The sequence below is a fragment of the Aspergillus nomiae genome, assembly GCF_001204775.2.
Source record: "Aspergillus nomiae NRRL 13137 chromosome Unknown contig00102, whole genome shotgun sequence".
NCBI lineage: Eukaryota > Fungi > Ascomycota > Eurotiomycetes > Eurotiales > Aspergillaceae > Aspergillus > Aspergillus nomiae.
The window spans coordinates 71,471-84,298 of NW_015378157.1; the positions used below are offsets into that span (position 1 = coordinate 71,471).

At 48.8% G+C, this 12,828-nt stretch overlaps 4 protein-coding genes across 4 annotated transcripts; all 4 read left to right on the forward strand.

Annotated features, from left to right (window-relative positions):
* Positions 1-598: 598 nt before the first annotated feature.
* Positions 599-1,354, forward strand: ANOM_004664 (uncharacterized protein; the record flags this gene model as incomplete). The annotated part of the gene is made up of 3 exons (XM_015549921.1): positions 599-661; positions 738-1,037; positions 1,112-1,354. 3 exons carry the CDS (start codon positions 599-601, stop codon positions 1,352-1,354), a joined length of 606 nt encoding a protein of 201 aa, XP_015407721.1.
* Positions 1,355-2,457: 1,103 nt separating this feature from the next.
* bgt1 (1,3-beta-glucanosyltransferase Bgt1) lies at positions 2,458-3,714 on the forward strand (the record flags this gene model as incomplete). Its single annotated transcript, XM_015549922.1, has 3 exons — positions 2,458-2,939; positions 3,002-3,259; positions 3,318-3,714. Coding segments are annotated over 3 exons (1,101 nt in total), but the record flags the coding sequence as incomplete, so codon positions are not given.
* A 1,676-nt stretch (positions 3,715-5,390) lies between these two features.
* Positions 5,391-8,744, forward strand: ANOM_004666 (tRNA lysidine(34) synthetase TilS C-terminal domain-containing protein; the record flags this gene model as incomplete). Its single annotated transcript, XM_015549923.1, has 1 exon — positions 5,391-8,744. The coding sequence occupies one exon, from the start codon at positions 5,391-5,393 to the stop codon at positions 8,742-8,744; it is 3,354 nt and encodes a 1,117-aa protein (XP_015407719.1).
* Positions 8,745-8,869: 125 nt separating this feature from the next.
* ANOM_004667 (myosin class II heavy chain (MHC)) lies at positions 8,870-12,095 on the forward strand (the record flags this gene model as incomplete). Its single annotated transcript, XM_015549924.1, has 2 exons — positions 8,870-9,565; positions 9,618-12,095. The coding sequence occupies 2 exons, from the start codon at positions 8,870-8,872 to the stop codon at positions 12,093-12,095; spliced, it is 3,174 nt and encodes a 1,057-aa protein (XP_015407718.1).
* Positions 12,096-12,828: the final 733 nt, after the last annotated feature.

Consider the following 12,828-nt stretch of genomic DNA (forward strand, 5'->3'; position numbering starts at 1 on the left):
GATTGCTCTATGAAAAGGTTTCCTCTTCAAGTAGTAATTTGCTTCTAATGGTATATCTAATTAGTCACTCTCGGCACTAGACTCATTGAATATAGTGAATGAAGTGTTTTGATGACCTATTACTTGTTCTTTCCCTATATTATAACTATACTGAATGACTGGCACTGACATATATCTGTGGTATACGGCTATCGGCCTTTTCAAAAATGGCTGACGGTACATCTCTCAAACTATACGGTGATATGTCAGGCAAGAAAATGCAAACGTAGGATGATCCCTTAGAGGAGATGATATTGAATAGTCATTGAGACAGATATTTGCATTTCTACAGGACACAATGCCCACCTCAATATTTAATCACCCGACTAACCCCTCATCTTCCTTTTTAGGAAGCTACTGTCTGCAGCCCGGCTCCAAGTTCACTCCCCTTCATGTTTCCTCGCGATGCCCACATACATAAACTCACAACGGACAGATCAGTCATCCCATAATCTACCTATAAAATCATCTCTCTGAGCGACTATAAAGTGTCTGGATGCTATGAAAGATTGTCATGCCTGTATTTATAGTGGACGGTGAACGTTACCGAATACCATTCATGCCGTTATCCAGAGGCTACAGGACCACAAATGAGAGATGGCTCACCTATAATGCAAAGATTGTGAGAAGCAATAGTTTGAATTTTACATGAACAAGAAATGCTCAGTATTCTAAAATGCTAACAGTGATATGTGCAGCGTGGGAAAGCTACACCCGAAGCTTCTATAAACACCGGATGGTCTGCTCAAGACGATATGATCCTTCAGGATCTTAGAAAATGCAATATCCCATGGAAGTATATATCTGTTGCGATGAACAATAAGCCCGTCGAAGATCTCAAAGAGCGATGGCTGAACCTCCGAGAGGACATCACGAAAGACATTCTTGCAAAACCGAGAAGAGATACCAACGAGGTGCATTTCATCTATGAAATGTCGGAAGATGGGAAAGTTGAGCGAAATGTGTCTTTTTCAGATCCATTGGTTACTAATGACAAGGTGAGTACATTCACTCTACGAGCTTAGTTTGGGGTACTCGTTTCCCCTCTGTTTCTGACAGGTTATCCTGGTAGGCTGACGATCATCCGATTGCCTCTCAACCATCAAAAGTCAAACATGTGCTCTACACCGATGAAAACTTTGATTTGGAGGACGTGTTGCTTCTGCATACAATTGCTGCCAATTGGGATAGAGACAAATGGTTGGCTGTTAGCACCCATTTCAACGAGAGGACCGGGCGCAGTATTACCCCAGACGAGGCCAAATCGATGATCAATCCAGAAGTCAGAGAATGCCATTGCCAATGGGGAACCTAAAACAACGTTGATTTTTTTTCAAGACCCATACCGGGGTTTTCGGCAACCGGCAACACCATGTGGTCGGTACATGGAATGCTTGATGGCTCGAGTACTTGTCCTAAATGGGTAGGTTAGGTGGACATGTCAGAATAAGAATGTGGACGTAATATTTTCCCCTCTGTTTTTCGGCCCTTCTGGTTCTCGATGCGTTTTTGACTCTATCCGGAGCGTCCATGCCAAAGGTTCGGGTGGATTAGGAATTCGCGTTCAAGGGTCTGTTTGTGACAGTATGACGTTTGTCAACGGGTATCAGTTAGAAATGATTCGGTAGCCACAAAAATTGGACCGAGGTTTCCAGAAGACCTTCCCATGTTTCGTGAGAGCGATAGGATTCGGTGAAGGCCGAGAACAACAGGATGAAGCATCCGCATCCGACCCGATGGAAAAATCATTCGATAACGCCACGCCATGAGTGAGACTCGGGCATTGGTCGGTACCGATTCGGGACGCCCAAATTGATGCTGTAAGGAGCATTTTGACCATTACCAGTAGTACAGAGTACCTAGTAAAGGCAGTATTGAACGGAGTCGGCTATGATAAGATCATGTTACAGAGTACGGAGTACAGCAAACTGATAGCGATTGATTCCAGACCCTGAAACCCTGCAGACCCCAAGACAATCCTCCGTAGCAGTTGCACTAATCGCTGTGGGCCAAGTCTTAACTTCCTCAAGTTTAGTGGAGGTTTCAGTCGAGAGCCCAAGAATAGCATTGGCTTATAGGGATCGCCGGGTCACTTCGCGTCTGCCACTGAGCAATCAGGGAACCGTTGGCCGACAACAGGGACGGCTGGTGGAGACCCGAAGGGTCTGGAAGGACTCGAATCTTTCAATGCGACTGGAGATTGGATGATTTGGGTGGGCCCTGGCATGAGTGGGCCAACTCGAATCTTTTTCTAATTATATTATTGGCCAAGACGCCGTTCTCTTTGATCACTCACTTCCATTCCCTCCGGGAGATTTGCTGGAATTGTCGGGTGTGCTTCAGGAGGCAATTCTTACCCAATCCAACTCCACACTTTCTTTTCTTGACGTACAGCTTCTATTCTTATATATTCCCAGTCAATCCTTCCTATCGGGCACTACCCCCTTCCCTATATTGTTGTTGTTATTTTGGTCTTATTCCAATTACTTTTCTTTCCCTTTTTTGTGTACTTGTGTGTACCTCCTTTCTCTCTTTTCTCACAGTACAAATAGGCAGAAGGCATTTATCCCCTTCTCCTTCGCGTTCTCTACTCGTAACTTATCCACTCTCTTTGACCGAGCGACGACATCTCCGAAAATGCGTGCCGCTGGTCTTCTTTCTCTTGTACTCGCAGCGATTCCCGCTGTTACCGCCGCGAAGCGGGGTACCCTCGGTGTTTCCCTGGGTAACAAGAATCCTGACGGCACCTGCAAGTCCACTAGCGACTATGAAGCCGACTTTGACGCGCTCAAGAGCCTAACCACCCTCGTCCGTACATACTCCGCCAATGACTGCGACACCGCCGTGAATATTGTTCCCGCAGCCAAGAACAAGCAGTTCAAGGTTGTGTTGGGTGTCTGGTAGGTTACACGTCATATAGATGCTGGAAACTTTGGGGTATTAACGTCGCTTGTTTCGGTAGGGCTGATTATGAGGAATCCTTCAACAATGACTTGAATGTCTTGAAGAAGACTGTTCCCGGAAATGAAGATGTTGTCCATTCCATCACTGTCGGTTCTGAAACTCTTTACCGCAAAGGCCTTACTGCCCAGGAACTCCTGGACAAGATTCGTACGGTCCAGGGTGCGTTCCCCAAGACGACCGTTGGTACGGTAGACAGCTGGAACCTTTTCTATGATGGTACTGCCAATCCCATCATCGAGGGAGGTGTCACTTACATGTACGTTATCTAAATTGGTATCGCTTTATATTCGCCACCCTAACTAACAACCTCATAGTATGGCCAATGCCTTCGCCTATTGGCAAGGATCGGATATCGACCACGCTACCAAGACTTATTGGAATGACACAACTCTGGCTCTGGACAGTATTGAAAAGGCTGCTGGCAACAACAAGGACAAGATTGTCTTCGCAAACGGCGAGACTGGTTGGCCCACCGATGGCGGTTCTGACTATGCAGCTGCCAAGGCTGGCACTCAGAATGCTGCACGGTACTGGAAGGAGGCTGTCTGCTCTATGCTTGCCTGGGGTGTCGATGTTTTCTACTTTGAGGCTTTCGACGAATCCTGGAAGCCCAAGAGCATTGGTGACAACGGCGAGGAGAAGGACGAGACCCACTGGGGCCTCTTCACTGCCGACCGTAAGGCCAAGTTCGACCTGTCTTGCCCTAACTAGGCATATGTCACTCTTTCTAGCATCGGCAGGGTGCCCGGCAGCCGTTGTTTACTTAGAAATTCTCCTTGAAATTCTCCTGTATCATATATTCAAATCCTAGCTTAACAGGCGAGAAACATGGTCGCGCGTATATCTGTGGATGTTTGTGCATTACTATTGGTGCATTATTTGCTATGAAACATGTAAAAGCCAATTATCTGGCAGTAGTTCAACTGTGACGATAGTCCTAGAGTACTGAGAAACCTGATCGTGGATCTATTCTCTATCAACAATGAGTGTAATATCTTATTAGAACCGCCAAGGCCGTGTGGTCACGTGTAACACGAGAATGCTTACACAATCAATACTACGTAACTAAAAATGTCAGGTACTGTAACCTCTAGTGATACCAGGCAGGTATCTGTGTATGGGTATGGTATGTATGGTACTGGCTTGACCGAGGGAACCGTGGTTTTCGCGGTGGTGGAATCTACCCCTGAGCGGAGGACACGAACCAAAGAGATGTGTTTATTTGTTTATGGGGTCGAACATCACTCAGGGGCTGGCCTATTGCCTTTGCTGACGGCCTCGGTGGACTCTGTATGTTCCAGAAAAGATGCAGCTCAACGGAGTACCTACATCTGTACAGTGTAAGCAATAGTGAAGCAACTAACAATAATTAGATCTGGACTCCATACGTGTTTCCACAGAATAAGTCGGATCACCCATTAGTTCGTGTTCATAGATAATCGGCTATCTTTCCAGGGAGAGTAAGAAATTAGGCTGGCCACATAGCGATCCTTGGTATGTGCATCAGATTGGAGTTTGTAGGAATGCATGAATGTCTGTACAGAGTCCATACTCCGTAGGTATGTACGGATGTATGTATCACAGTTGGTACAGACCAGGCGTGTGCTCCGTATTGTAGAGATGGCGGTCAAGTTAAATAGTAGTACTACTAGTAGTAAGGCTAGTAAAGTAGTCACTTGGACCTCCGGTATATTCTGACTGTAAAATACTTTGATTTTCCCCAACGGCCCGGCTTTTTGAAGTCCCTCCGCCTATGATATTCTTCCTCGGCCGCTTTAAGTCTGAACGGGGAAGTTTAGTTCTTTTGGCTGATCGTGTCATGGTCTGAGTCCAAAGATTAGAACAAGAAAAAACAAAACACAGACAGAGAGAGAGAACTGATAATCATCTCTCGTCTTTCATCCTTCTCCCCTTAGTTCCGATTTCATACTTTTCATAGTTCAACTTCGATCCAGCTGAGTCCTTCGTGTATGCGCCATGTCGAATATTTTCGCATACCCTTGGTTCCTGTGATCTGTTATTCATTCCTTCTTTCCAACCCCCTGAAGAGAATCCTTTCCCTACACCCCCAAAACACGTCTCATTGTCGCGGTTCGGCGTCAACCTGCAACTCCCCTCGTTGCCCTCTTACGTGTGCCGATCGGAGGTAATCTGCGAGGTGGATTCAGACTCGGTCGTTTAATTTCCATGCTTCAACATTCTGGGCGATAAGGAGAGCAGCAAGCAAGTGCTTGCTGCGGCAGTCGACACGGAAGGTGTGTGTTTGTGCATGTGGTCCCGTGGCTACATTCTTAGAGTCCTTCGTATGGACAGTTTCAATCGGCTTTCTTGCCGTCCTTTTCCTCGTCCCCAATAGCACTGCATCAGGAACTAAATTCTCAAATTCAATGCTTCTAGATCTAGACCCGTCCGTATCTTCCGCCAATTCGGCGCATTCTCCGCCGTTGTACAACACCAATTCTTCCCACCTGCGTGACGATTCCCTTTTGGCTGCTCCATTGACATCATCTTTCACATCGCCAGGTGCGTCGAGTCTCTCGACCACTGGTTCTCCTGGCCGACGGAACTCCCTTAGAGGTACCAGCATAACCTCGATTCCGCCGTCCACCCTCCCCACTTTGCCGAAGTATCGGGCTGCTTGGGATTCAATCACTTCGTCTCCAGAGAACAAGAAGGCTGAAAGCAGCGTTTACTATACGACTGCCTGGGGCTCCCCGTATGCTGCACCTAGCCCTCGGAGACTCTCGTGGTCATTGAGTCAGCACGCTGGTAACGGTCGAGGCTCTAGAGATAGCTCTCCGACTTCGATGCGCAGTGGTATCTACCACGGGTCCGAAACGAATAACCCCGAATTAGTCTTAACGTCCGCCCCTGAAGACCCGACTACCCAGCTACACGGCAGTATCCGCAACCGCTCTCCAGGAAGAGATATATTCGGTAGAAGAGGAGGAAAGTCTATCAAAGATTTCACGCAAGATTGGATCAATCAATATCTTTCCGGCCAGCCAAGGACCGAACGCAGCAACTGGCTGAGCGACGACTCTGGCAGCGAGGCCCCATCGTTCTTTACCGCTCAAAATCATTTTGCAGACGATCTCTCTGACGACTGGCTTGGTTTGGAACAAGATAAGCGCGAAGAAGACTTACTCAGGACTCCAACGTTGGCCGACTTTGTGAACCGAAGAGCGGGAACTGGTAACGGAGAAGGTAGCGTCGCTCGTCAGAGGACTAAAGAATATTTGCACAGGAGAGCAGAGACACTGCGACAGGAAGACTTCTGGGGCTTTGCATACGATAAAGATCCCCAACCCATCACTATGACGGACACAACAGAGGCACAGCTCCCCACTGAACCGGGGACCAAGGCGCTGCCTTCGGTTGAAAAGCCGCTTCCGCCTCCCCCTGCAGATGCATCGAACGAAAGCCTTTTGACTTTGGAGAACACGACAACAGCGGAACCGAAAGCTGTGAAGACGTCAGTTTCAGACAAGCCTGCACAACGAATCAGAAAAAAGATTGCTTGGCGCGGAAAAGCATGCTTCGTCGGGCTTCCACCGGAAGACAAGCGAGGCAGCGAGGAGTCTGGGTACCAGTTGTTGACTGTCGAAGATGTCAACAGGCGCCTAAAGTCATGGGAAGAGAAAGGCTATGATGTGCGCGGATTTAGTGTCGGCGCATCAGAGGATTATTTGAATACAGAATTGGGCGGTCTTAGTCGTCCCACCTGGCCCGATGCTACTGAAGTCCAGGAAGAATGGAACTCCCGGAGCTATACCGTTTGTTTTCCCAATAAAGCTGTATGGGATGCATATGTAAACTTCCTCCAGGAAGAGAAGTTACGAGCTCTGGGTGTATTTTTGGGTGATGATGAAGTACAACCGTCAGTTTCACCTGCATCGGCCGCCATGAGCCAGATGGCACCGTTCCCTGGTCTTGTTTCCTCACCACCAATCCCCACAGCGTCTGCGGCTAGTAACCCATTGTCGCTGTCTCACCCGTTCTCTCCCCAGTTGAGTCAATCCACGAATGCCCGCAATGGTATGGGCTCTTTGACTTCTCCTGCTTCGCAGTTTGGTGTACAAACACCCTTTCTGGGGGTTGATCAGAACCTGCTTCCTGGGTATCATATTCCTTTCCAACCTACACCTCCAGCCCAGGGTTCTTTGACCCCCCAGAGTTTCTTCAATGCACGCCAAGCAGGCGCGGTGTCTACCCTTGCTGGCACACTGCCAAACTTGACCTCTATATTATCACCGGTCTCTCCGTTGAATGAACAGAATGTGTTCCACCCCGGCCTGAACGAGCAGCCTGGACTACCGAAAGAAGCTTTTGGCGATCATATGGGTTATGACATGCAAGATAACATGGCGGAAGGCCAGCTATTGCGCCCTATACGCACCCCTACCGAAAACCCGGATAACTTCCATGCTTCGACAGTTGAGATCGCCCAGCCCACACCTCGTGGCCATAGTCGTGGCCACAACCTAAGCGAGACACTTCAGAAAGGCCTTGACCAATATGCACAGTCTGAATACCACTTGGAAGAGTCGATAAACAGACAATTGGATGAAGGTGACCGCGAACCCCACGGTTTCAATGGTTCGGATATATTGAAGTCTCGGTGGGCTTTGCCAGAGAATACCAACCACGATATCCAACATTTGCCTCAACATGTACATCAATATTACGGCGGAGTATACCCAGGAGATAATGCACAGGAAGGCTCAGATATCGATACTAACCCCAGTCTTTCTGGCACACCTCATGGACCGCTTGCAAGTCATATACCTTGGCATGAACCAAATCCCAGCGCTGGGTCATACGGCGGCGGACACCGCTCAAAGCTTTCGTCTTCTACTTTAAATGTTGATGCGAAGGAATTTGACCCGACGGTGCCAACTTCCTCGCAGGCCTTCCCATACCAGGATAATTCCTTCCAATTCCCAGCGGCGAGCAATCCTATGTTTGCCTTTGGCTCTGGTGCGGGCTTCAAGCAGCCGGCAGACTCTTTCAATGTGACCGCTCCTTCATTCACGCCAGGCTCTTTCAATGTCGCTGCCCCGGTTTTCAACCCAACCAATAACCATTACTCGACAGACCCTGGACAGTCTTCAGGCGGCAAAACTAAGATCTTTGATGATGTCGACTTGTCCCAAGCACAGAAGCTTGCTAAAAAGTCGAAAGCTATTCCCATTGTACGCCCAGATGACAACGAAACTAACCAATACAAGGAAGAGGAGGCAGAGAATGAAAATGACCGGCCCGCTGCTCCTACAGATCGCCACAAACGTGCCCGCCGTAGTCTTGAAGGCCCTGATGGAGAAGCTCAGATTAGCGTGTCTCATGCTCTGTCAGAAAACATCAATGCTCAAGTAACCCAATTACCCAATACAACGCATGTGTCCGCTGGAGGCAAAGAGAATACTTCGCCTGATAAGGGTGATGTCAATTCAGTGGAAAGGGAAGACGTTCCAGTCCAGGACCGCAAAGCACAGGAGCGGAAAGACACACCTGTTAGTGAAGCATCAACCTGGATGCCTTCTGATACGAAAGATGAGAGTGCAGACACACGTGCAGAAGCATTAGGACAGAACCAGACAGCGACCACACAGCCCGAGCCAGAAGTAGCTGGTGACGAGAATGCTGACTTGAAGCCATCACTAGCAGTTGAGGCAGCTACCCCTTCTATTGGCCCCAAAGAGAAAGAGCAATCCATGCAGGATCTACCGATACTCGCTTGAATGGTTCAGTGCTTTCGCCAGATGCAAAGCCATTTGAATTCAAACCATTCGTGCCTGAGTTTGTCCCCGTTGTTGCTGAAGAGCCAAAAACAGCTCCTGAAGACGATGTCGAGAAGGGCGACATCATGGCTTCACAGCATGCTGTCGCAAGCTCACCAGCTGCAGCGCTAGTCGAGTCGACGCAACCAGAAACAGGCCCATTGGATGATGAGCTGAGAACTGGCGCTCCCCAATTTGAACAAGACGTAGGACGTCAGTCTGAAGAGGAGGAGTCCATGGATGATGAGGAACTTAACGCTGTTATGGAACAGCTGAATGAAGATTCGGATGTAGGAATTGAGAGATTAAGCACACCTCATCCTACAAACCGATTCCCTGAATCTGTTGTAGCGCCGTCAAAAGAAAAACGACATGTCCACGCAGAGATCAGGAGTGAAGCCCCTAGCCCCAGTCCAGGAAGGGGTCATATATCCCAAGCATTGAATGTGCCCAAACTTGATTTCGATGCCCAGTCCCAGTTCTCAGCGACCCCCTCGAAGAACTTCGCCTCCGTTATCCACTCGCCCATCCGACAGTTGGTTAGTCGAAACGATCACATCAGTGACTGGGACGATGTTATTTCATCGGGCGAAGATGAGAAGCTGGCAAACCGGAGCAGATTTTTCGATCGCCGCATTCATGAGCTTGTCGGCTCCGTTGTTGAGGAGCGCCTCTCTCCTCTTGAGCGTGCATTGATAGCTATTGAGAACTCCATCTCCACTATGGCCTCGGAGGATCTCAAAACAAATGGTCCTGGAGTGCCTCTGTCGAGGGCGAGGAAAGTGATGCCGACGACGAAGAAGAATATGAGGAGCATGCGTCCTACAGAGATAGGTCCCCCGTTCGTCAGAGGGTCGCAAACTCGACAAGTTAAAGAATGTGATTCTCGAAGCGTTAGCGAGCCGTGATGCTCAGCATCAAACAGAAAACTCTATCAATTCCGAAATCGCGCAACTTCACCAAAGTGTAACAGACCTACAGGCTTTAACACTGAAGAAGCACTCTCAAGACTCTACGACCGACTTGAGAGAAATGATTGAAGAGGTTGTCTCGGCCCAGTTTAGCCAGCAGAAGCCTCGCGCCTCCGAAGCCGAGGAGATCGGCGCCGATAGCCTCATGCTTCAGATCGATGGCCTGAAAGAAATGCTAAGAGTAAGCGATGAGCGTGCTGAGGAGGAATACAAGAAGCGTAGAGAAGCCCAGGACTCTGTTATAGAACTTCAGCACCTTCTCAAAGTTTCTGAGGACAATGCTGCTCGTCATAGCGAGGCTGCTGAATCTGCTGAGACTCGCCTGCTCCACTTCAAGGAAGAAAAGATTCCTTATTTCGAACAGGTCCAGTCAAGGTCTGAAGCACTTGAGCAAGAACATGCCAAACTCAAGTTAACTCTAGCCGAAATTTCCTCGAAGAACATCTCCCTCGAAGGTACCTTGGACGAATACCGATTCTCTAGTGATCACTGGAAGCAGGAGAGTGAGCGGTCCAAGGCCCAGATTGATGAAATGAAAATTGAAAATAAGGATCTACGTGTCACCATCGATCATATGAAGTCGCGGATTGAGGATGGATTGAGTGTACGACAAAATCTAAGCGAAAGGTTCGACCGCCTCCAGGACGAGATGGCGACTGTGACTCGGGATATTACCCGCGACCAAGCCTCCTGGCGCAGACGGCAAGAAGAGCATGTAGCCAAGTATAACGAACTCCAGGCTGCTTACAACCGTGAAGTGAAACTCCGCGAGAAGCTTGAGGTTGATATCAGCGAGCTCGAACAGCAGGAGCGAGAAGCGGTGAAGCTGAAGTTTATCTTTGGTCAGTCTCAGCAAGAGAATGCCAGGTTGGAAGAGCTAGTGGCGAACCTCAGAATTGAGAACCACGACTTAGAGATAAAGGCAGCTCGTTTTGAGCGCGAGTTTAACGAGGCACGGGAGAGCAGTAGGGTGGAAATCCAGCGTACCAGATCTTCATTGGAGACGGATGTCGAGGCTGCTAATAGCCAGGTCAACATTGTCCGTGCGGAGTTGGAAGCACAAATCCTGCGTCTCCAGGGTCAACTGGATAGTGTCCGGCTCGATAGTGATACCGCACAACAACGCTATGAGATGCTGCTGGAGGAAGCCAGTGAGACGAAGGCCAGTGCTATGGCCTCCATGGCTAACACTCACGACCTTGCTATGGAAGAGCAGCGCAAGCTGCATGAGCGCGTCCTCAATGATCTTCGCGAGCGCCATGCCCGCGCCTTGCACAATGCATCGGAGGATAGACAGCGAGCAGAATCTCACTTGACGGAACGCTTGGAATTGTCGGAAGATAAGGCTAAGCACCTTCAGGATCGTGTCAATCATCTGGAAGAGAGGCTCGAAATCGCTCAGTCCGCTGCTCGTGCCGCCGCTGAAGCCGCTCAGGCAGCCAAGGCAGTTCCTATGGCGTCGTCTTCCGCACACTCTACATCCCCATCGTTGTCATTCAGCCAGGGAACTATGGTCCCTGAGAAGATCTCTCCTCAGGCCTTACGTGAGTCGATTCTCGTCCTACAGGACCAACTGCAGCAGCGCGAGACCCGCATCGAGGAACTAGAGCAAGAGGTTGCTTCTTTCGACAAGGATGCACCGAACAAGATCAAAGAGAAAGATACAGAAATCACCTGGCTGCGTGAGCTTCTTGGAGTCCGTATCGACGATCTACAGGATATCATCAGGACTTTGTCGCAACCATCGTTTGATCACAACACTGTACGTGATGCTGCCATCCGTTTGAAAGCAAATCTGCAAATGCAGCAGCAAGAAAAGGAGAGGGCTCTGTCGGGACAGAGTTTCCCCAGTTTTCCTTCACTTTCTGAGTTAACTGCATCACCACGCTCTTTACCTCTCGCTGCCGCTGCCGCATGGGGCAACTGGCGCAGGGGTAGAGAAGCCCCGAACCCCGGCGCCTCTGAACAAACACCGTCCAAGCCGAGTAATGCAACTGCTTTCCTGTCCGGACTTCTGACACCTCCTGGTTCTAACGCCCGACAAGCCACTGCAAACGCGACTGCTCCCGCTACAGGAGGCTGGAGACGACCATCAGAGAGTCGCGCCCTCAGAAGCATTGATACTACTCCGAGACAAACCTCAGCACGCGCGAGCAGAATGCAAGAACCACCAAGGACCCCCCCTCTGCTGCGAAGGTCAAGCTATGACCATGATGCCGAGCCTACCGACTATGGAGAGGGTTCTTGGGCAGAAGAAAACGAAAGCACGGTTGATGGTCTCGTCTCGGCGTCACCTAAAGAGACCGGAGATGGTCCATTTGGACCGCAAATAACGTCTTAGATTGTTTATATTTTCCCCCTAGCTTTCACTCTGGATTGATAGCTGATTAGCACTTCAATCCAGACCAGTATTATTACATGTGACATTATGCTGCATACTAGCTTGCTCTCTTTTGATCTTTTGCATTGTGTGTTTTTGCGGTTAAGCTTCTCTTGTTTCTAATGGCAGTGGGATTACGATCTTTTTTTTCTTTGAATTTCCACACCTTTTTTTTCAATTTTGGTCTCTGTCTTTCCCCCCCTGATACCAATACCATCTGTATGAGTCTGCGGCAATCTTTTGTACAATTCTTTGGCTTCCAAATGTTTATAATGGACTTGACCTCTCGCTCGTTATCTTAGCACTCTCTACTTTCGTTCCCCCATTTCTCCAACAGTGAAATAGTTGCCTTGCGAGTGACTTTCGTACAGAAAATATTCCAAGCATATGCATCTGTTAACGCTTTCCCCTCCATGTGGTCCATTTTGCTACCAGCCTTGGCTGCTAGTGTGTGTAAATACAACACCCGTTAATAATTAATTGAACATACAGTAATACATTCTCTTTGGCATTGAACCCACAAGGCTGAGGTTGCCAGACCTTTCGTATGTATTCCCTGATCTATCCATATTATCACTTGTATAAGTATACATTAGAACATTATATCCGGATCTATCCCATTAAATCAGATACCATGAAACACCAGTCTATCCGAATGGGGGAACCCCCTCCCCCCGAAAAGAAAGCAACTGAA